Source organism: Physeter macrocephalus, chromosome 11, assembly GCF_002837175.3.
Source record: "Physeter macrocephalus isolate SW-GA chromosome 11, ASM283717v5, whole genome shotgun sequence".
NCBI lineage: Eukaryota > Metazoa > Chordata > Mammalia > Artiodactyla > Physeteridae > Physeter > Physeter macrocephalus.
Genome location: NC_041224.1, coordinates 3,763,005 through 3,788,220, shown reverse-complemented (window position 1 = coordinate 3,788,220; position 25,216 = coordinate 3,763,005). Strand labels below are relative to the sequence as shown.

At 39.1% G+C, this 25,216-nt stretch overlaps 1 protein-coding gene across 16 annotated transcripts in view; it reads left to right on the top strand.

The window, feature by feature from the left end:
* UBE3D (ubiquitin protein ligase E3D) overlaps window positions 1-25,216 on the top strand; it is a 579,677-nt gene that overhangs the window by 16,503 nt on the left and 537,958 nt on the right. For all 16 annotated transcript variants that reach the window (XR_008618457.1, XM_028494990.2, XM_028494988.2 and 13 more), the window contains exons 4-7: window positions 7,075-7,306; window positions 13,319-13,388; window positions 21,793-21,862; window positions 22,883-22,991. Coding sequence is in view for 15 of the 16 variants with exons in the window: in XM_028494990.2 (XP_028350791.1) it covers window positions 7,075-7,306; window positions 13,319-13,388; window positions 21,793-21,862; window positions 22,883-22,991 (481 nt within the window). In the remaining variant the exon portion in view is untranslated. The remainder of the gene's footprint in view (window positions 1-7,074; window positions 7,307-13,318; window positions 13,389-21,792; window positions 21,863-22,882; window positions 22,992-25,216) is intronic.

The window sequence follows — 25,216 nt, the reverse complement described above, 5'->3', positions numbered from 1 at the left end:
GCGGTACGCGGGCCTCTCACCGCTGTGGCCCCTCCCGTTGCGGAGCACAGGCTCCGGACGCGCAGGCTCAGCGGCCATGGCTCACGGGCCCAGCCGCTCTGCGGCACGTGGGATCCTCCCGGACCGGGGCACGAACCCACGTCCCCTGCATCGGCAGGCGGACTCTCAACCACTGCGCCACCAGGGAAGCCCCCAAACATATACAATTTTTGATCATTCTCTTGTTAACCGTCCCTAATACCCAGCAACAATAATATTAAAATTTAGTTCATCGTGATCAGTCTCAGAAACAGCTAAACGGTCGTTGTGTTTGGAATTTGTTATGTCTTTTAGAAATAAATTCATGTCAGACTTGAATTATATCGGTTGGCCAAACAGACTTTGAAACATCAGCCTGATTTTCAGTCATTTCAGAGGTCTCCCAAGGTCTCTGGAAAGGCCCTCCGGTTCCACCTGCACCAGCAGAGCTGGGTGTGAGCCCAGCAGCTATGAGGGCGTTGAAACTCTAGCAGGTAACAAGCAGAATGGACTTAACGGAAACATAAGAGATGTCAGAATATCCAACTAGTCGATTGGTCCATTTGACACACCAGCTATTATTGTAGTCTGAAAACAACTACTCCTATGAAGAGTCACTTTCCTGTGAAAGAGAACAAAGAGGGAAAAGAGAGGACAGGCACACACTGAATTAGTGGTAACATTGTACAAACTTTTGGAAGAAATAATAATGCCAGCTTATCTATATTCTAGTGGCTATATTTTGAGCTTTAGATATTTGATATTTTTCTTAAAATTCTTATTGCCGGGCTTCCCTGGTGGCACAGTGGTTGAGAATCTGCCTGCCGATGCAGGGTACGCGGGTTCGTGCCCCGGTCCGGGAAGATCCCACGTGCCGCGGAGCGGCTGGGCCCGTGAGCCGTGGCCGCTGAGCCTGCGCGTCCGGAGCCTGTGCTCCGCAACGGGAGGGGCCGCAACAGTGAGAGGCCCGAGTAACACACACACACACACACACACACACACACACACGCAACGGGAGAGGCCACAGCAGTGAGAGGCCCGCGTACCGCAAAAAAAAAAAAAAAAAAAAAAAAAATTGTGCATTTTAAGTTTTTTTCCCCCCAAAGCTTATGCTTAAGATACGTTAAAAATAACTAAAACATTTTAATTAATTAAAAGCATGTGTTGCTGTTCATCATAGAATCTTAAGCTGAGAGAATGTTCAAGAAATCATTTCACTCTTTTTCTGAGCTTCAGCAGGTTTTTACATAAAAACTACCTTGAAAAAAATGTGGTATCTGTTTTCTTTGGAAAGTTCTCTTGGGAAGTAGATCATATCAAAGTTTCAGGGTTTTCGAGGGATACACTTTCAGGAGAGCTGTGATTAAAATACATCTTTTGTTCTTAAAGGTTTTATGTTTTTTCCAAACATCAGAAAATTCCTTTCGGCTGTAAAAACACTTTTATCTTTGCGATGACTTGTGAATTAGGCTCTTTCTTGCTCGACGTCTTACATAGATAGCTATGGGATATAGTATAGCGTTTATTCACCGTGATACAGGGTCAAGTTAAGTCTGAAATATCACGTTGTGTCCAAACGTGCTTCAGTGCTCCCAGATCTCTCGAGGTCTCAGTGCGGTTTCATTTGTGATCGTGTATGAGGTTTTGACGTTGCTGCCTTTGACGCTGTATTGAGCATCTGTTTATTGGCACTGCGTGCCAAATGTCACGGGACAGAGAATCTTAGTGATGGAGAAGATCTAGGAGCCTGTTTAGGCCCAGCTCTTACTCTAAACAGGCACCTTTGTTTGTCCTCCTCCTCATCTTTGTGAAAATTCAAATCCGACCTAATCACTCCCGCACCTTAAATTCTGTGATGCTCCCCCCGCTATCTGTAGAACCAAGTTCCCGCCCCTTAGGTTGCTGTGTCACACCCCATGTAGTCTGTACCATCCCACCTTCCCTGTCCCCTTTACTGATGTTCTGTGTTACCAGGAGAGGGAATATATTCCAAGGGAGAGTAAAGTTAGTTTGGAGTCTGGAAGACCTGGGTTATGATCCTGCCTGCCTTTATCAGCTCTGACTCTGTGACCTTGTAGAGATTGTTTCACATTTCTGAGCCTCCCTTTCCTTCTCTGTAACAGGGGAACGGAAGTTCTCACCTCCCAGAGTTGCAGTAAGCATTACCTGGAATAAGGTGTGGGTGGTGCCCCCCTGAGGTTCTCTTAAGTTCAACTAAATGTGTGGACTCACAACACTACCACAGGACACGTTTCTCGCCTTCTGGACGGTGGCGGGCGTTCCCCTCAGCAGGGGACCTGCAGCAGTTCAAGCAAATGGCAGGTCATCTACCCCTCTGGGGACTCTCGTCTCCCCGTGTGACACGGTTCCAGGTACAAAGTGCAAGATTCATATCTGGCAGGTGAAGGAGCTACCCTGAGAAGACGCCTCATGCCCTAAACAGCCAGTAGCTCTCGGGATAATTCTTTGGCATAGTTTCTAGGGTTCCCCACGAAGACCTACATTCAGGGAAGTTTAAAGCATGGCATCCTCGTCTAATATTTACAGCTCATTCAAACTTCCTCCTAGTCCAGATGCAATATACCAATCAAGGATCATTTTTACCATAGTCAGTGTTGCCTAGCAATATAATCAATGCCTACCATCTACCTGGCTTCCAGGGTAACAGGTCTAGGTGGCCAAACCAAAGGTCAGATTCTCAAGCAAAGGAAAATACTTGTTAATCCTTTCATCCGAGTATGCTGCAGACCCAACCAGGGGCCTCACATGTTATAGTTATCAATGCGTGTTAGTTCATTCCTTTATTTAAGAGCTTACGCTATGAGTCAGACACTGGGACTCCAGTGGCAAGTTAAACATATATGGTGCCTGTCTTCGTGTTCTTTCCTACACCTGTGATGCCCCTAGTTCCCTTCAGTGCCCGGAGAACTCCTATTCATCCCTCAAAGGTCAGCTCAGATGTTACCTCTTCTCTGAAGTCCAGCGGCACTCTACTTCCCTAGCACTTTGTACATATTGCCCTGAATTCATGGATTGCTTTTGCGAGTCCATGAATCCCCTAAAGTGATATGCAGATTTTGTGTGCAGGTGGGAATGTATGTTTGAAGAAAGCGGCTAACGCTTCCATCGGATTTTCAAAGGGGTCTGAGCCATCCCCTCCCTTTCCCCCCCCCTCAACTCCCAAGAATTTAGAACTGCTGCTCTGTTATGAGCATTTGTTATATTCTGGTTTTGTTATTTGTTCATAGATGTATATTTCCCACTAGAATGTGAATACCTTGACAAAGGGACTGTATGTACTAATGTTTTGTGTCAGCAGAATGCCTGACTCCTAGTAGTAGACTTTTAGAAAGTATATGTTGAAAGAATCGATTCTTAATCTCTTAATAGACTCAGCAATTTGAATGATGCTAGTGGTGCAGCATTTCGTAATTGTTCCTACTTCTGTCCTCGGGCGTTAAAATTAAATGTCTACCCTCTTTCATGTTATAATTGCCCTTTTATGAGACTCAGAGTTGATTGGGGAAATCAAAGAAAAAGGGTTCATGTGAGGGAACCATTTAAAAATGATACATTTGCATCTTAAATATTTTCATTTAAAACATGCAAATGTACATTAGCTTACTAGTATTTTAGTATGGAACTAATATCTTTTTATTGAATATGAGTCTCCTGCTGTGGACTCTTTTAGCTTTTTTCACTTATGCCATCCTAAATTCATTATCCAGAGTTTCCAGTGTAGGTTTCTTTAAAGTGGAATGAGAAGTTAGACACTGAAGCAGTCTGATTGCAGAATTCTTCTAGATTTTTACTCTTTTTCCCTCGCCTCAGTTTTTTTATAGTTGTATCTCCCACATTCCACCAGTGATTTTGTTTTTTAATAACTGACTTTCCTCTGAAATGTTTAGTTTTCAGAGGAATAGCAACTCATATTTCCTTGGTTTACATGTTTGATTAAATTATGTAACTAAAATAATATGTAACAAAATAACATGTTCAGTTAAATTATGTAACTAAAAAAACATGCCTAAGTGGCATAAACAGGTCTGTGATCAAATACAGTTGATCCTTAGCAGGCAAATGGTCCAGTCGATTGGAGCAGAAGTGAGCAAGTGTTCAGGGTGCTTTAAGCTTTCACAAGATTCAAAGGCATTAGGAAGACCAGAAGTATGTTTGTATTCTGGTTTTGGTTTTTTTTTCGGGATAAATTATTTTGAAATGTCCTCATCATCCTGCCTACTTCTCCCCTTAGACCAATTTAGATTAAAATAGAGGTAAGTTTAGATTAAATCTTCCCAATTTAGATTAAAATAGAGGTAAACCATGGAAAAGTCTCAGGTGTCTATATTTCTACAGGAAAAAAATGAAACCATTAAAACAAAAACTGGGAGCAAATATAAGGGGCTACTTAATTGTAAGGATGTTCTAAGCATAAATAATAATGACAGAGTGGAGCTTAATTTCTCATCCCTTGAGTGTGGCCTGGATTTAATGACTCACTTCCAAACAATAGAGTGTGGAAAGGCAGAAATAGGAGCTCTGCTAGTGGAGGAACCTTGCAGATGCCACCTTAACCGAGTGATCAAGGTTGACATCCCAGGGATAAGTCGTATTGATACAGTGTCTTCTCTGGGTTTCGTGTGATGAGACGTCACCTCACTGGAAGACCTCTCCCAAACCCATAGTCTCAGTCTAATCTTGAGAAAATACCAGACAAACTCAAGTGAGGGATATTCTGTAAAATACCTGACCAGTGCTCTGCAAAAATCTCAAGGTCCTGAAAAACAAGGAAGGACTGCCACAGAGCAGAGGACATGAGGGAAACGTGATGACGAAATGCAGTGTGTTGTGAATTGGATCCTGGAGCAGAAAAAGAGGACTTTAGTGGAAAAACTAGGGGACTCCAGATAAAGTCAGTAGTTTTGACAAATCCTCCCTGGTTATGTAAGATGTTAACATTAGGGAAAGCTGGGTGAAGTATATATGAGAACTATTTGTACTATCTTTGTAACTTTTCTGTAAATGTAAAATTACGCCAAAATAAAAAGTTTATAGAAAATAGTAATGAGAGAAATCACAGAAGAAAAGGGTTGGATGATTTGAAATTTAAGATATGTTAACCAAATTAGAGGCAATAACACTGGAAAAATATTTGTCACAGATTTTAGAGAAAGGACTGATATTCTTAATATAGAAAATACTTGTACAGTTTAATAAGAACATACTGACATCTCACTGGAAAATAGCTTTTGATCATAATTCACAGAAGAAACACAGTGGCGAATAAATATGAAAGCCAGTTCAATCTCACCAGTAATTAAAGAATTGCCAGTTACAGCAGTATTGAGAACATTTTCACCAATTACATGGAAAAATGATAGTATTCAATTCTGAAAAAAGTAAGTGGAAGAATTATGGATTGGTATAGCCTTTCGGGAAAGCAGTTTGTCAATATAGGAATTGAGTTTTAAAAATATGCACGTTGGGACTTCCCTCGTGGCGCAGTGGTTAAGAATCTGCCTGCTAATGCAGGGGACACGGGTTCAAGCCCTTGTCCGGGAGGATCCCACATGCCGTGGAGCAACTAAGCCCGTGCACCACAACTACTGAGCCTGCGCTGTAGCGCCCGCGTGCCACAACTGATGAGCCCGCGTGCCACAGCTACTGAAGCCCGCACACCTAGAGCCCGTCCTCTGCAACAAGAGAAGCCACCGCGGTGAGAAGCCCGTGCACCACAACGAAGAGTAGCCCCCGCTCGCCGCAACTAGAGAAAGCCCGCGCGCAGCAACAAAGAACCAATGAAGAACCAATGCAGCCAAAAATAAATAAATTAATTTTAAAAATGCGCATTTGTGCTTGTAATGTCACGCAAGATTTCTTTCCCAAGGAAATCATCAGATCTGTATACAGATTTTCTAGGACTGTTCATCACAGGGTTGTTGATAATGATACTCAAAATCCAAATATCTAACAGTGAGGGAATGATCTAAAAAGTTCTGGCATACCTATGGAATAGAATGGAGTCATTAAGTATCATGATATAGCTAAATAAAACAATGAAAGCAAGATACAGTTTGTGTATTTCCTCTGATCCCAGACTGTGTGCCTGTGTACAGCTGTCTCTCTTGAAAGGCTGGCAAAGAAATACAGTCATGTAAAAAAATAGCTACCTGTCCTTGGGTGGTAAAGAAAGGATTTTTAAAAGAAAATTTTATTGGAGTATAGTTGATTTACAATGTTGTGTTAGTTTCATGCGTACAGCGAAGCGAATCAGTTATACATACACATATATCCACTCTTTTTTTTAGAATCTTTTCCCATATAGGCCATTACAGAGTATTGAGTGGAGTTCCCTGTGCTATACAGTAGGTCCTTATTAGTTATCTGTGTTTTTTTTGTTTTTGTTTTTGTTTTTTTGGTGGTACGCGGGCCTCTCACTGTTGTGGCCTCTCCCGTCGCGGAGCACAGGCTCCGGACGCGCAGGCTCAGCGGCCATGGCTCACGGGCCCAGCCGCTCTGCGGCATGTGGGATCTTCCCGGACCGGGGCACGAACCCGTGTCCCCCGCATCGGCAGGCAGACTCCCAACCACTGCGCCACCAGGGAAGCCCAGTTATCTGTTTTATATATAGTAGTGTGTGTATGTCAATCCCATTCTCCCAATTTATCCCTCCCCCCCTCTTATGATAACCATAAGTTTGTTTTCTACATCTGCTTCTGTTTTGTAATTAAGTTCATTTGTGCCCTTTTCTTTAGATTCTGCATATAAGCGATATCATATGATATTTGTCTTAGGAATAAGCGAAGTGAGTCTGACTTCCTTCACTCAGTATGACGATCTCTAGGTCCATCCAAGGATGGTTTTTATTTGCTTTATACCTCCCTGTGTTTTCAAAATTGTCTATAGTGAGGATATATTACTGGTGCCATCAGGGGAAAAAATAACACTGCAAGTAATGTGGCTAATGAGTTTCTCTCATCCTTTATGCTGATTTAATTAAGAGAATGTCACAGTTCCATTTTGTCCTGTAAAACATTGTTTTCCTCTTTCCACCAGGAAGCTCCTGAGGGTGCTGTCCCTGCCACACGAAAACTGGGGTGCTCTGGTTGACGAGTGGTGTTGTCACCCTAACCCCTTTGCTAATAAGCCTCTTCATCCACAAGAGAATGACTGTTTCACTGGAGACTGTTTCTTCTTGGTGAATTTAAGACATGATTTACAGCAGCCGAGACCTGAAGTAGCCCCAGTGGAGACACGCTGTCTTTCTTCTGAGAACCATTTAAAAATGGTAATATATCTTTCAAAATAAATGCTCATTTAGAGGTCGGTTTAGAAAACGGCTTTCTCCAGTCTTTTCTTCATTCAGGGCATGTGACAGACAGTTCTAAAGACCAAAATCCATGATTTTCAGTTGCCTTAGTCATCCAGCTCTGCTCTTTTTTTACGGAAAAAGCATGTGGCCTTAAACCAAAACAGCCACGGGCGCAGGAGGAAGAAGGGGAAGAGGACTTCTTCCCACGTAGACTTGGGAATGTTACCGTTTTACAAACCAAAATGCCCTCCTTCCTTGCTTTTAGGACAATATTCCATAATCCATGTACATTTTATCCTCACAGTCTGATTTAAATTAAATGTGGGACTTCCCTGGTGGCACAGTGGTTAAGAATCCGCCTGCCAATGCAGGGGACACGGGTTCGAGCCCTGGTCTGGGAAGATCCCACATGCTGTGGAGGAACTAAGCCCGTGAGCCACAACTACTGAGCCCTCGAGCCACAACTACTGAACCCCGCGCGGTAGAGCCTATGCTCCACAACAAGAGAAGCCACCACAATGAGAAGCCCGCGCACCACAACGAAGAGTAGCCCCCGCTGGCTGCAACTAGAGAAAAGCCCGCATGCAGCAATGAAGACCCAATGCAGCCAAAAATAAATAAATATAAATAAATAAATAGATAGATGGATAGATGATAGATAGATAGATAGATAAATAAAATGTGTTCTTTGCCTTCAGGATATGTACTGTCCTGATAGGTCCAGGTATTTTCCTGTGTCTGCCCATAGTCTGGACTTCTGCTGGTGTCATACAGTCAGATGCCATCAAGGCAAAAGAGGAAGTGGAGGAGCCCAAGCGTGGAAATAAAGCTTGGACTTCAGGCTCCAAGTTGATGCTTAACGAGCGAGGTCAGGCAGCTCCTGCTCTCAGAGTTGCTGGAGGGAGGAGGCCATTTCCTCTCACTGCAGAGAATAGGTGGTTTACCTTATTTTAAGAGAAAATCAGTGCCATTGACTTGGCCCTTGTGAGAAATCATTCCCTGGATGGCAAGTCAATACTGATGTGATTTTAAAAGTTAAGAAAATCTTTGCCAGAGAACCTTCATTTTAACATCTGATTATTGGTAGGAACAAAAGCATTGTGTGTTAAATTTCATTTAGGACTCATTTAATTTTTGTAATGAGAACTGAGCCACTCTAGGAAACACGCAGCAGTCTGCAGCTCTCAGGTTGTCAGCTAGTTTATAGAACTATTTTCTAATTTGTGGGAGATTAAGTAAGTTTGTCAAATATCGAGGTTAAGCTGTTATCTGTTTAAATTATGTAAGTATCTCATCTTTCACCATAAACACAAATCCCTTTACCATTAGGTTTATTTAAAATTATAGTACTTTACTGTCTCTCGTTCTCCTCCTCTCCCCCAACTCTTTCTCTGTATGTGTCTTTACCTTTAGTAAAATCATAACCATTCATATTTCCTTTGATCTCCACTGCTTTTCAGTGTGTGTGTGTGTGTGTGTGTGTGTGTGTATTAGATAATATATATTAGATAAAATGTATGTATATATTCTAATGTGTATATATAAATGTGTATAAGAATACCCCCCCAAATTCTAGTGCTATAGCCTTCTATATTTTTAAAAGATAAATGGTAAGCACATAATATAAATCTATGGTATAATTATATTTAATATGGTTAAAGTAAAATTATATTTTAATCTAAATTTCTGTACTAGTACTTTATGTTTTATGTATTTTGACTTTCATTTTTATGATTAAGCTATAAATTTTTAAAATGTTTGGAAGATATGAGAAGAGGAGTGGGAAAGATTAAATAAGAAAAACCATGAGTTTCCTTCGTTCAGATGAACTCTGCATTCTGTATGGAAGTAGATTCCTCACATTTATGTCTTTATCAGTTATATGATGCCATTTATAAGAATTCCTCTTAATTGTGGACAGCCATCCCACGTGTTAAAGGAAGACCCTTCATATTGAGACGTTCCAGTTTTTTAAGTATCGCGGAGACTGGGAAATTACCATCATGACAAGCTGCTGTTAACAAGATTGTTTTCAAGGTAGCCTAGATGAAAGTTTCACTTTAATTACATATCGCTGCAGTTGAAAGAATATGCCTGTGACCAAAATAGTAACATAAATTTGGAGGGACTCCTTAAACAGTACTCTCAAGGGTCTTGTGGGAACAAGGCTTCTCTGTGCTATTGAAAACCTGTTTCTCATATCGCCCAGTCTAGCCATCTAGCAGGGTTTTGATATGTCACATGGTGACACAGCATCCTAATGGTATCTCTTGGGAAACATTTTTTTTTGGCGAGACAATATCAAGGGTCCTTAGAAATGCAAGCAACACAAAGGAAAATAAAAACGAGGACAGGAGGCTGATTCACCTCTCCTAGCAGCGGTGCCATCTCGCAGATATATCGATTTAATCAGTCCACAACAATGTCTGTCTTTCATGTTTGCTCTGTAGAGTTCCTACACTGCTAGGCTGCTGCTTTGCGCAACTTGCTTTATTATTTCCTTTAGGCATAGGTCAAGAAAAATGCACTGTAAAGCAGAGTTTCTCTTTAACAGAATTAGAAGCATTGTAATATGTTAATTTAGAAGGTCAAGGGCTTCCCTGGTGGCGCAGTGGTTGAGAGTCCGCCTGCCGATGCAGGGGACACGGGTTCGCGCCCCGGTCCGGGAGGATCCCACATTCCACGGAGCGGCTGGGCCCGTGAGCCGTGGCCACTGAGCCTGCGCGTCCGGAGCCTGTGCTCCGCAACGGGAGAGGCCACAGCGGTGAGAGCCCCGTGTACCTACCACAAAAAAAACAAAAACAAAAACAGAAAACAAAATAAAAGGTCAAGACTGTTTAGCTTATCAGACATTAATGGTGCATTCTGTGTGTATTCTGTTTGGTAGGAGTAATTTCTGCCTCTGCTTGTGAGAGATTATAAAAATCTGTTTTAATTGTGGAAAAGGATTTTAAGAGATAACTCACCTCACCATGAGAAATGTATATTTAATTCTGCTTAAGGAGTATTTGACAATGAATTACTCCAAAGCGTATCTCTTGAACTAAAATATTCATAAATGACAAAAAAATAGCATAAACAAAGTCCAACACTTATTCCTTTCCTTGAATAACCCCATATGTGTACAGTGTGTTATTTGTGCCTCTGTGAACGTGACAGTATATATCTTTGCTTTTCAAAAGACATCTACTGAATATTTGTTATTTCACAATATATTTCATTTCACCATAATAAAAATTTTGCGTCTTACAACAGGTTGATAGAGGTGGCACCTCAATCTTTTATAAGATTCATATTATTATTCTAGACAAAAGTACATAAGCCACACTGATGACTTCAACCTATATTTTAAAGAACAAATGAAATTGAACATTGGTATTTTACCTGGCGAGTATGACTAACAGTTTTACCTTTTTTTTGGTTATTTGTTTGTCTTGTTAAATCCATGAGGGTCTCTCTTTTTTTTTTTTCTTAGAATAACGTGTTGAACTTTGTAAACCTTCCCAAACATAAAACATAGAATTATGAACTTCCGTATACCAGTCATCTTGATTCATAAAGTATGCTTCACCTGCCCATTTTATTTTTAGTTTTTCGCTGAAGTGCTTTAAAGCAAATCCCAGACATGTCATTTCACCCCATATGGATTGTTCTTTTTCACATGAACACAGTGTCATTTTCACACCAGACAAAATGAACACTCGATGGTATAATACCAGGCCATATACAGATTTTACAAATTTTATTAGAAGTATCTTCTGATGTCAGTAAAATTTGTTTGAATCAAAATTCACACATTTGGTTGTTTGAGGTAATTTGTTTTTTTATTGATCAGATTTTAAAATCCTGATTACCCATGTGTTGAAAAGGTAGCATTTTATTTTAAAAGCCAACCAACAAAACCCACTTTTTCTGCTTCTTTGAAAGACAAAGTAAAATGTGCTATAAGAGCAATGATAAATGAAATACATAACAGCACCTGACAAAAAATTTTTTGCTTTGAATAGAAAAATCCCTTCTTCTTAAGCATTACTACTCCAATAACCTGTATTAGTTTTTAGTAAAGCCCTTAGTATTTGGTAAGATTTAATGAGGATGGTCTGATTTAACTTGTACGAAATAGGATCCTTTAAAAAGTGTCTTTAATACCAATTTGGAGCCATACAGATAGATTTTATTGTAAGAAAGCATGAAACTGCCAAAATGTGAAACTTTACAGTTGAGCATGCTTGGTTTCTAAGCTGTCGTCTTACTATAACCTTGCCTGGACCTAAACAAATTGGCATCTGCCTTGGTTTCTATGTCTGTGGCTTTTGACTTTTTTTTTTTGACCTCTAACTAAAGTAAGAACTGTATAATAATCTTTTTACATTAAGATCTAATAATGCACACACAGAGACACAGATGCACCTCAAATAGATGTTTCTTAAAGAACTACTTACACTATGTTTGAAGCACGGTGATATTTTCTGTTCCATTCTATTTCATATTTCTTTAAAAATTCAGGGTGTCACCCACTGAATTGAGTCTGTGAATTAGTTTGGAAAACACTTGGCATAGTGCTTAGGAAGCATAAGCTCTAGCATCAAAGGGACCTGGATTTAAATATCCGCTCTATTACTTACTAGCAGCACATCCAGACAAAAAGATCTATACCTTTGTGGGAAGGTATGGGTTTTCTGCCCACTTCTTGAATGACGTGTGCCAAAAGTGTATTTTATTTGCGTAACATCTGCCTAGCAGTTACCCATGTGCCAGGGACAGTGTTTTACAGCACTCCGTTTTAGATCCTGATAAACAGCTCTATGAGTTAACACTACTGTCGATTTCATCTTACAGATGAAGGAACCAAAACAGGTTAATTAACTTGCCCATGTTCACATGTCTAGTAAGTAACAGAGCTGGGATTTGAACTTAGGAAGTCTGGCCCCAGACTCCAGGCTCTTAACCACCATGATATTAATTATAATATCATCTCTTATAACAAACTATAAGTCAGTAAGATTTTTTTTATTAAGGTGTAATTGACATTTTACTACTTTCAGGTATACAACATAGCGATTCAGTATTTGTATGTACTTCAGAATGATCACGACAATAAGTGTAGTTAACATCCATCACCATACATAGTTACAGAACTTTTTTTTCTTGTGATGAGAACTTGTAAGATTTACTAAGGCAGCTTTCAAGTATGCAATACAGTATTGTTAACTATAGTTGCCATACTGTACATTACATCCCCATGACTTATTTTATAATTAGTTTGCACCTTTCGACCACCTTCCCTCATTTTTGCCCACCCCTGCCAACCTCTGTTCTGTATGTCTAAAAGATTAGTCTTTTGTTTTCTTAATAATTAGGTGACGGCTAGCTGTTTTAATCTGTATCCCCAATGATAAAGTTGGATTTTCAAAGTTTAACAATGTTTCAGGAATTTGTTCCAGAATGCTATCTTTCCAGGTACAATGCATATCTTAAATGGAAAAATAGAATTATATGAATGGGTTAGGTATTTTTAACTTCCAATGGTGATTATGAATTATAGATTACTTTTACATAAGTTGCACTGGACTAGGAGTCAAAATAATAAAGGTTCAAGTTCTAATTCTTCTGTTTTCTAGACACATGAGTTGGGGCAAGTCACCTACCCTCTCTACCTTTGTTGCCCACCATGTGCCTATTCTAAATGATGTTTGGAGGTGCTTTTTAGAAATGTAAGATGCTTCTTGTTCAAATTACTTGGCAACGTGTAGATTATCAGGAGCTGACTAGTTTGCAAAAATCGTTCTGTTCATTTTGTCTTTAGACTTGAAAAAAGTGATCTCTGTGCATGTGAATTATGCATACAAGCTAAATGTATTCCCAGTATTTAGTAGATGGCAAAATAAAATGTAAAGTTCAGTGTATACTCTAGAGACCATGTTAAAATTATATATTCCTTTTAAGAAAAGCTGAATGACATTTAAATGACATTTTTCTGTTCTACAGAAACCAAAGGCAAATACCAAAGTAATTTGTAAGCGTTGCAAGGTAATGTTGGGAGAGACTGTGTCATCAGGTAAGAATTTCATAATAAAAAAGCCAAAATACTTGTTGTTAAAAAAAAAACAAAACAGTAGAAGGAGATTTTATAGGAAATATATATGAAAGATAGACGACTAATACATGTTGTAGAATTGATGCTTTTAAAAATAGAAATCAACTAATATATCATCCAATATGCCAAGAAGTTTGTGTATTTTGACCTTTGTAAGTACATAGTACTGAGTTTTAAGCATTAAGAAGTTGGGTCATTTTCAATATTTCATATCTTCTCTGTAGATATAAAGCAATAGTATAAAGCTTGTACTTGGGTCTATCTTAAAGAAGATTGGAGATTTTTCTTAATAAAGCTCCTCAGTCAGAAGAATTGGTTGCCAGAGATGATGGAGGAGATGCTTTTCCTGGCTGTTGTGTGCTTCAGGGCTGTGTTTTGAGGCTTGGAGGTTGGGGATGCAGAGAACCTGTTGAAATATTCTGCATTTTATACTCTCTTCCTTGTTCTGTTTTCCAATAGTGTTAATTATATTTTACATAAAGCCTATGTTACACGACTTTCCAATATAATAATGAAATCCTGAAAATTAAAATGCATCACTCTTTAAAGATATGGTTTAAAAATGTCTAGAGAGCTACAGCATGCTGTGTTAGCTTTGTGGGTGAAGAATAATTGTTTTTAATAGAATTAAGTAGAAGATGTGAGTTAATTGAAACTATTGTACTCAAGGGAAGGCAGATGGTGGCATTTTTTTTTTTTTTTTTTTTTTTTTGTGGTATGCGGGCCTCCCTCCGCTCAGGCTCAGCGGCCATGGCCCACGGGCCCAGCCGCTCCGCGGCACGTGGGATCCTCCCAGACCGGGGCACGAACCCGGTTCCCCTGCATCGGCAGGCGGACGCGCAACCACTGCGCCACCAGGGAAGCCCTGTTTGTTTTTTAAGATCATCAGAGTCACATAACTTGCCCTGAGAGAACAGAAAAGGAAGAATGAGTAGTAGTAAAGGATGCCACCCTCAGTGTCATTTTTGGAGAATGAAAACAAGTCCCTTAAGCAATGACTTAGAAAATCTTAAGGCTTCCAGTTTAAATAAGGTGAATTGATTTTTTTCATGCTTTTCTCTCCTCCCTGAAGCCCAGTTAAAATGTCAGTTAAGGAATAAAAAAAGAAGGACATCCACAGAGACAAAGAGAAATGGGGAGGAGGCAACAGTGATGTGAACTAGAGGTGTAAGCAAGCTTCTTTTGGAAGCTGTAGAGCTGAGACAGGTAGGAACACACTTGGCAGTGTGGAGGAAGCTGCAACCTTGGTGTCTGCAGAAGACCATTTAGATAAGGAGTGAGCCAGTTCTCACTGTAGATCCCCAGAACTGTCCAGAGTTTAGAGGTAGCAGGTGAGAGGGACAAGGGACTGAAAGCAGGATGATTAATGCAAAGTTTGTATATGGAGCCATAAGATTCCTAAGACTCTTTCTCCACTTGCAACTTGCTTATGCTCTCAAGGTAGGAGATTGGAGCAGCCTTTCTTGGAATAAGGGAATGGAAGTGTACTAACCAGAGAAAAGATCTGCAGACACTGATTCTCAGGGGTCATGTAACAACAAAAAAATGAGCTTATATTCAGCCATCCTACTCTCAACAAGCCTTATATCTACACACAAGAGCTCCCTCTCAGCATTTTACTACCTTACACTTAAATCTGAATAGATTGCTGAGAATCAGTAAATACTAAAAAGAGTCCAAAGCAAATAAATAATCAAGTAAACAGAGTAGACTCATTGAGAAGAGACAAATTATGTATAAAACAGAAGAAAGTCTTTTAAAAAACCATAATAAATGTCCTTGGAGAAATGAAATAATATTATCTCTATAATTCGGAGAATGTCGAATTAAAGATGTAACAGCTTGAAAAAACTAACCAAAGGACTGGAAAATAAAATTAAGGAGCTATTTCAGAAATCAGGACCAAAAGACAGAGGTTGAAAATTGGAAAGGAAATTTCAAAAAAAAGATCATGTAAGTTTCCTGAGGATAGGAATATTGTCTCTCTCATTTATCATGATAACCACAGCACTTAGATCAATATCTGGCACATAGTGGGTACCAAGTAAATATTTGTTGAATGAGTGAATGAATTGAGCCTTTTAGGGCATCCAACATCTAGCTAGGAGAAAGTCTAGAAAGAGAATAGAGACAACAGGGTGGGGGAAATTATCAAAGAACAAAAATACCAAAAACACATTAAAAAGGTATTTCCCAGAGCTAGGGCTTAAGTTTCTCAACTGAAAGAGCCCACTAAGTGTCTCATATAATTAATGGAGGGGTGACAGGGAAGCTACTTAAAGCCACGTAACTGAGTGATTTCCAAAAGCCAAGGATGAAGTTTCTAGAGAGAAAAAAGCAGGTAATGTACAAAGGATTAGGAATTAGAATGGCACTGAACTTCTTCATAGCAGTGTTGAAAGCTAGAAGACAATGAAGAATGCCCTCATAATTTAGAAGGAAAAAGATTTTCAACCCAGAATAATTCAGTAGACAGTCAAACTGTCAGTCAAGTATGAAGATTATAAATACATGTTTGGAAATACAGGGTCTCAGAACATGGACCTCAAAGTTACATTTTCCTTAGGAATCTACCATAGGGTACGCACCACCAAAACTAGGAATTTAACCTCAGAAGAGAAAGTGTGGGATTTGGGGAACAGATTGTCCAACACAGGAGAATGAGATAAGGAAGTCCCAGTGTGACGGTTGTACATCAGGCATTACAGCCTGGTTTGAAGCAAGGGGAGAGAAATTGTAATAAAGACTTTTTCAGTTATGCCCTGAAACTGGTAAATTTGTTGAATTGTTTGACTACATGTAACAAACAATCTTGAGACAAGCCATTTCATCATATGGGAAGAATTAACTAAAGGTGTTTGGAAAAACTAAACCCATGAAAAAGAAAGCAGCTATGCGCTGCAGGAAAGCAGAAGATTGAACAAAAAAGGAAGCACTTCCTTGGTATCATTATGGTCACGATAATGGGAACACTGAGTATCAATTTAACCAAGAATCTTTATGATGTAATATATAAGTATATTAGGAGGTCATTGTATGTGAATATGTGTATGGGGTGATGTAGGAGAGCTATATCCACATCTACTCTTCTAAAAGCAAATTAGTAGGACTCTAATTCCAAAAATGGTGGCATAAAGAGAATGGATAGTTCTACTCTGCAGGAAACAAGTACTGAACTGTACAAGTTCAGAAGAACAGCTACTAGAAAATAACCAAAATGGAGCAATGATTTGAGAGGTGTAGCTATCAGAAATGGCTACCGCCTTGGGTTAGAATGGCAAATTTGTGACCTTTTTTTGCTTGGGATCATTGACATACTTCACACGCCCCCCAAACTTGGGCAGGAAAAAAAACACAGCTCTATTATCTATAGATGGTAGGCTTGGTTCAGGGTAGGCAACGGAGAAAGTAGAAATTTAAGAGGGATAGTTTGGAAGCAAGAGGGCCGTTGAGGGGCTGAGCTGATAACGTCTTAACCCGGCTCTGGCTGATTGCAAAACTATACATGCATACAGTAGATGCCAGGGAGTCCAATAAGAATTGCAAGCTTGGGGAGACCAGAAAATTTGCTGTGCCTTTGATTGCATTCCTCAATTCACACACAGCTTGGGCAGCAGAAGGCGGAAGCCTTAATGGCTTGAGGCATTTGAGCAGAACCTCTCCCCAAATCTGCGGACAACCAAACTGTGCGGAGATAGTGAATACTCTCTACGGAGTCAGGCTAAACAAAATAGAACTGAGCAGAGACATTAGTGACTACACACTGCGGGAAGACATATTTCCCGGTTTAAGTCCAAGCTTGGTAATTGACCTATAAACCAATTACCCTTAAAAGGACAAAGCAAGGGACTTCCCTGGTGGCCCAGTTGTAAAGAATCTGCCTGCCAATGAAGCGGATACGGGTTTGCACACGGTTTCGAGCCCTGGTCCAGGACGATCCCACGTGCCACGGAGCAACTAAGCCCGTGCACCATACCTACTGAGCCTGCGCTCTAGAGCCCACGAGCCACGGCTACTGAGCCCGCGTGCCGCAGCTACTGAAACCCACGCACACTAGAGTCTGCGCTCTGCAACAAGAGAAGCCACTGCAATGAGAAGCCTGAGCACCGCAATGAACAGTAGCCCCCGCTCGCCACAGCTAGAGAAAGCCGGCACGCAGCAACGAAGACCCAACACAGCCAAAAATAAATAAATAAAAATAAATTTTTTTTAAAAAGGACAAAACAAAATCCAGAATTGGTACATATGTAATACAATGTCCTACTTTATTACAGAAATTATTAGCCATGCAGAGAAAGAGGAAGGAGTGACTCATACTCAAGGAAAAAGCAGGACTCAATAAATAGGTGCGTAAGCACAAATATTAAATTAGGAGACAAAGATGTTGAAGTAGCTAATTATAAATATGGCAAAGAATTAAAAAAAGCAAAAAACCTCTTGAGTGAACTAATAGCAAATCTCAACAAATTGGAAACTTCAGAGAAAGAACCAGTTGGTAATTACAGAGCTGAAAAGTACAGTAATGAAAGAAAAATTCACTAGATTACTAAAACCTCATATTTGAGGTGACAGAAGAAAAAAAATGTTGAACTTGAAGATAGATGAATAGAAATTAACCAATCCAAAGAACAGAGAAAAAAAATCTCAAAATGAAGAGAATGTCAGAGATTTATGGAACGATATTAACTGTTTCAATAAATGTGTCAGTGAAGCTTTAGAAAGTGAGGAGAAAAGGAAAGGGTCAGGGAAAAATTGTAGAAAAAAAAATGGCTGAAATCTTGTCAAATTTGGTGAAACATTTTAACTTTTGGGTCCAAGAACTGCAGTGAATCTCAAGTAGGATAAACACAAAGAACATTTCACCCAGGCACATTGTGGTCAAACTGATAAAAGCCAGAGGTGAAGAGAGAATCTTGAAAGTAGCAAGAGAAAACAAAACATCACATATAGGGATTTCATTAAGCATTAAGGCCAACTTCTTATAGAAGTAATGACGGCCAAAATACACTAAAATGAGATATTCAAAATGCTGGGGGAGGGGCTTCCCTGGTAGCGCAGTGGTTAAGAATCTGCCTGCCAATGCAGGGGACACGGGTTCGAGCCCTGGTCTGGGAAGATCCCACATGCCGCGGAGCAACAAAGCCCATGTGCCACAACTACTGAGCTTGTGCTCTAGAGCCCGTGAGCCACAACTACTGAGCTGCGTGCCACAACTACTGAAGCCCGCGTGCCTGGAGCCCGTGCTCCACAACAAAAGAAGCCACGACAATGAGAGGCCCACCCACTGCAACAAAGAGAAGCCCCCGCTTCCTGCAACTAGAGAAAGCCCGTGCGCAGCAACGAAGACCCCACACGGCCAAAAATAAATAAATAAAATAAATAAATTTATTTTTAAAAAATGCTGGGGGGAAAACAAACAAAAACACCTTTCATCTAATCTATATCCAGCAAAGCTCTCCTTCAAAAATGAAGGCAAAATAAAGACGTTTTTCTATAAACAGATGGAAATGATGCATTACTAGCAGACAATGCTAAGGAAAGTTCTTCAGGCTGACAGTGCTAAGGAAAGATATGGTAATTGGAATCCACAGGAAGGAATGAAGGGCAAGATAAATGGAAAATATGTGGGTTAATTAGCACAAAAGCAAACTCAAGAGAGGTTGGCATAAAATTGAAAAGCACCTCTTCCCTGCCATTGGCCAGTTCTTTAAAAGTAGAACTTTCGATTGCTTTGAGAAGTAAGGACAGAAGTCCAAGACTACACAAAGTAGGAACCTAGTAGGTGACTGTACAAAAATATGAGACCCTGAATGGCCGTACCGTTCACCTTCACCCAGTAAAGGTGAATCAGAAGTGAAGCAAGCCTGTGGAATTACAGAAAGGTGTCACTTCTTCGGGACATTAGGGATTTCAGATCTTTAACTCGGTCTGCGTTGGACTAGACACAGGGCCACGGGCCTGGGAAAATCGAATGCAAGTCAATCTCTGGAGGGAATTACCTTCATTGTAAAACTCATATTATGCCCACAAGTAATTTGTCAAGTACAGTGTTTACCATACAACCGAACAAAGAAGCACACAAGCAAACAACATCCATCCACAAGAACTAACAAAATACAGCGAACAATAGAAACAGACTTATGTTATTGGAATTATCAGATGTAAACTGTAAAACAACCATGCTTACTATTTTTAACAATACAAAATACAGGTTTGAAGATATCAGAAGGAAAAGGAAACCATAACAGTAAGCATATTTGGAAAAGAATTTCTGACAAGTTCTAAAAGTTTTCTAAAAAATGTGATTGAAATTTAAAACCCAGTGGGTAGTTTAACAGCAGGTTAGGTACAACTTGGAGAACGAGTTAATGAACAGAAGATAGATGAGAAGAAAACTCTGTAATCCAGCACAGAGACACAAGAAGGTGAAAAATATAGAAGAGAGGGTAAGAGACATAAAACACAGGAGATCTGATGTATGTTTAATCAGACTTCTAGAAGGAAAAGAGAAATAGAATAGAGCATAGGCAATATTTGAAGAGATAATTGCTGAGAATTTTGCAAAAATGATGAAGAACAACGGTTTGTAGTTTGAAGTCCAGTGAATTCTACTTAGATGAGGCCCAAGTAAGAGAAATAAAAAGAAGTCTATAGCTAGACACATCAGTGATATGGCAGAAAAATTAAAAAAAGAAAAGAAAATCTTAAAAGTAACCAAGGAAAAATGACATCACCTTCAAAGGAATAACAGAAATGGAGGTTTGAAGACAGTGGAATGATAGTGTGCACAAAGGTTAAAAACTGCTAACCTAGGATTTTATATCAGGAGAAAATGTCCTGATACGAAAGAATCAAGGCAAAGATAAATATATTCTCTGTCAAACAAAAGCTAGGATAATTCAATTCTAACGGTTTGGTTTCATATGAAAAGAAATTTTACCTGTATATTAAGTAAAAGAAAACGATCCCAGATAGAAAGTCTAAGTTCAAGAAGGATTGGTAAAGAAAGTGGTAAATATGTGGGTGACACTAAATGAATGTTAACTGTGTAAATCAATAATACCTTGTGGGATTAAAATTATGGAATTAAATTATGGTTTAACAACAGCTGGGACAAAAGGGATCACTTTATAATGTTAAAAGGTTGAATTCTGCATCTAATAACATGACTTCACAATAGTAAAGTGAAAAATTGGACTTGAAGGGGAAATGTATAAATTCATCATCATGACTCTAGATATATAAGAATCTGTTAAACTTTTAAATTTGTCTTTTTGCCTTTTTCTGTGTGTTATACTGAGCAGTTGTAAACATTTATAGAAAATCTACAAGGAACAGCTTGCCATCTTATTAAAACAATTAAAAATTGTTAGCACACCATTTTTAACGACTGTATATAATTCTCTTGCCTAAATGTATAGCTGTTTATTTAATCCAACCATCCTCAATTTTTAGAAATTTCAGTATTTTTCTATTAATATTATGAGCACCTTAATAGATAAATGTTACAGATATCTGTGAGTATTTCTTTGAGATAAATCTTTAAGCATTTAATTATGGTGTCAAAATATATAAACATTTTTAAGGCCTTCACCAAATGGCTTTCCAGAAATTTATTATTTGCACTCCTGACAGCAGAATGTGAGTAAGTGTATCCAATTCTCCATATCTTCATTGCTGCTGCACTTTATCATTCAGAAATATTTTATTGATGCTGAAAAATATTTTAATTTCCATTTCATTACTAGTGAGTGAACATTTTCCATGGATTTTTTTAAAAATCCAAAATGGTTATGTTTATATTCAGTTCTATTTAATATTTAGTTTACTGTTTAAATTTTTCTGTAAATGAAGGACTCAGATAACCAGATTTGGTAACAATTGCACATTAGTCGACTCAGTGAGATTCTGGGTAAATATTAACGTGAGGTTCACAGCTTCTGTTCATGGGCTTTAGAATACTGTGATTAAAAAGCCTTTTTCAGTGACTCCCAGTTTTGTGGCTACTCTGTAGAAATGGGGAAACCAAATGACTGATTTTTAGGTGAGTGGGCTATGGCTGTGATGTGACTAGTTATTATAACCTTGCATACGTGTGAGCAGAGTCTTGCTGCACCAGGCTCACCTGGCCACGTGCTCTTCTAAAACAACAGCGAGTTATCTGAAGTCTCAGACTGTCTCCTTGTACTCATCATTGCTTTGTCTTCTGACACTAAGTCATTTTTGGAAAAGTTTTACTAAATAGTAATTGTACCAGTATAACAAATGTTTGGTTTGGAATGTCTTAATTTGAAACCAGCATGTCCACAATGGAAATATTAATGTATTGGGGAGATCTTTTAATATTCTTTTTTTTTGTTTCTAGAAACCACTAAGTTTTATATGACAGAGATAATTATTCAGCCATCTGAAAGAAATTTTCCCATCATACCAAGGTACAAATAGCTAATTAAGTGTGTTCTGTAATTTCACCTGTAAGGAAAGATAGGTATTTGGGAATTATTTATTATAATTATTTATTGTAAGTGATTATTTGGGAATTCATTTTTATTTATACCGCTCTTTGTTTAGAAAGGAAAAATAAAAGTCTTTGGAAAGGTTTTTAGGTAGTGGAACCAAACCACAGATATGAAAGATTTGAGGATTTATTTATGGTTTGCTTCCATAATGGTATAGGCAGATGTGCTCTTATAAATCTTCTAGTTCTGAAAGTTTTTTGTGTTTCTTTTTATGTGCTAGATACCCAAGGTTTTATAATATAATCATCAATAGGTTTTTGAGTAATTATTTCTGGTTTTAATTTAACTTACTTGAAACATGGGTTCGTTTTCAAATGACTTGTGTGTTTTTAAAAAGAATGTTACTTAGCCACTCAATCCATCAGTGTTTCTTTTCTTAGACTCTTTTTAGTCTTGCAAATGAAAGTTAACTGTAGTATGTCTTTATTTCAGCTAATTTATTGATGTCTAAAAATTATGGCTCTCTGAATATAACCTTGAACTTTATCCTCCTCTAAATATTTTGATTCTGTACCTCAGATCTGACACTCTGAGGGGATACAAATGGAAAACATTGGCGATAATACTGTCTAATGTTTGGGAGGAAATTTCTTACCTTCTTTTTTAACTTAGTTATTCGCTGTTGAATGTACCGCAGCACAAATGGATTATTGACTTGTCTAACAGTATTTTTTTATTTAGTGGGGGGAATAGTTAGGTTTGGGGTGGAAAATGTATTAAGGATCAAAGAATGGGTTATAGAAAGACTGGTGCAAGCACAAATACATTACAGTAGATTAAAATTAGCACAGGTTGTGAGGGGATGGGCAGCATATAGAAGAGTCCAGCATGCACCCACCTCTGCCTTATAGGTGCCCTGGGGGTATTTTTTGCTCATCCTGCCAGTTAGAGTTATTACGAGAGGCACATTGTGAAAACTGCTTTGTGTTCAAACAGGTCTCAGTTTGTACAGAGCGTTATTGCCCAGTGCCTGGTGGAACTCTCCTCCGCTAGAAGCACTTTTAGATTCACTCTTCAAGGACAGGACGGCAAAGTGTACATCTTGGTAAGAAATGATTTCACCCAGCTTTTTGTAGCCTAGTAATCCAGGGTCTCAGAAATTCTTTGGTTTTTGTCATTCTTTTTTTCCTAATTCTCGGGTCTAGAAAATAAATGATGAAAAATTGAGTTTTTAATCTCAGTTTAATTCACAAATCAAATCCCCTTAATTGAACAAGTGATTTAAGTGCCTCTGCGTGCTAGGTACTAGGGATTTAGAGACAACTACAACCTGATTCCTCTGTAGAGGCTCAGGCCACAAGGTGAAGTTTTTCTACTCTTAGTTTTTAATGGCTTTCTTGGTCAGTGTAACACAATTCTGTCTTTCTCACTTTTTTCCCCATTTGATACTCATGGTTAAAATACGTTCTGTTGCTCCTGTTTTTGTTTTTATTGTTTTGTGTATGTGTGGTAAGAACACCTAACGTGATCTACGCTCTTTACAGATTTTTCAGCGCACAATACAGCATTGTTAGTTATAGGCACAGTGTTGTAGAACCGGTCTCTTGAACTTACTCACCTTGCCCAACTAAAACTTTATACCCTTTGATTAACAACTCCGCATTCTTCCCTCCCCCCCAGTGCCTGGAAACCAGCATTCTACTTTCTGCTTCTATGAGTTAGACTATTTTAGATTCCTCGTGTAAGTGGAATCATGTAGTATTATCCCGCTCTGTCTGACTTGTCTTAGTTACCATAATGTCCTTGAGGTTCATCTGTACTGTTGCATATTACAAGATTTCTTTCCTTTTAGAGGCTAAATAATATTCCATAGGGTGTATGTACCACATTTTCTTCATCCATTCATCACTGGTGGACAGTTAGATTGTTTCCGCATCTTGGCTATTGTAAACAGTGCTGCAGCGAACACGGGAGTGCAGAGATCTCTTTGAGATCCTGATTTCAGCACTTGGATGTTTGAGAAGTAGTAGCAAGTTTTGGAGAAAAGCCTCCGCAGTTAGCAGAATCATCCCCTACACGTTACCACAAGCATTTAATATTAAACTGCTCCTGTCAAAAATAACGTTCTGCAGAAAACAATTGGGGACATAATGTGAAAGTCCAAGATCGAGGGCCCCCGTCTCTTCTCTGCCTCCACGCCTGTTTTATTCAACCAGTAAACATATATTGAGTACTTCTTATTTGAAAGACACTGTCCTGGGTGCTCAAGATAGAACCAAAAGGTCTTTGAGGACCTCGCAAGCTAATAAGGGAGCATGGTAGCTAAAAGGAGAGAGGGATTGAGGTGATTATTAGGTGTTGCTTGTGGCTGTCCATCCATCACAGGGACCCCATGCTTCTCTAATTCCAGATAATTTCTATTCAAAGATAAAATATTTTCTAACTCAGGTTGATACTAAGTATACCTCAGAGTCCTAGTCTGAAATCAGTCTTATTTTTCCTTTTCACCTTTTTCTTCAGCCGTACCGCACACCTTGCGGGGTCTTAGTTCCCTAACCAGGGATCAAACCCGTGCCCTCTGCACGTGGAAGTGCGGAGTCCTAACCACTGGGCCACCAGGGAATTCCCTTAATTTTCTTTTATTGCAAAGTTTTCAAGTTGAAAATCAGGAGTAGGAACTTTTTAAACTTACTGCTAATGTATACTTAAATTAAAAATTTTTTCTCTTTTATAAAAGTAATACAGTCTTGAAACACATTCTGACAATGTGAAGAACATAAAAGAAGTGGTAGTTCCCCTGTCCTGTCCCCTCTTCTGCCCCACTGTGTCATACCATCCGGAGGTAATCATTAACATGATTAGCATGTCAGACTTGACATGCGTACTTCATCATTCTTTTCCCTGTTTACAGTTCTATGTACATAGGCCCGCAGGTATTTGTAAAAATAACATAATGATGTGATTAGCATTGTTCTTCAACATGCATTCTTCACACAACCAGGTATCATGAGGCTTGTTTCTTGTTAGTGTGAATATGGATTGGACTCTTCCTAATGAGTAGAATTCCACTGTATGGCCGGTAAAGACAGTGCTGCAGGGAAAATCATCTTTGCACATGTATTTTAGTACTTCAGAAACAGATCTTTCTCATCTTAAGCAGTATTGGAATTTGTGTATTTTAAACTCTGATAATTATCACCTCTAAAAAGTTGGACTAATTTATCTCTTGTGAACATCCTTTATCCCTTATAGACATTCTTGGTGCCCCTGCCATGTCCCCTCTCCTCGGCTGGTCCTCCCCCCCCCCCCCCCCCCCCCATCGTCTGGAAG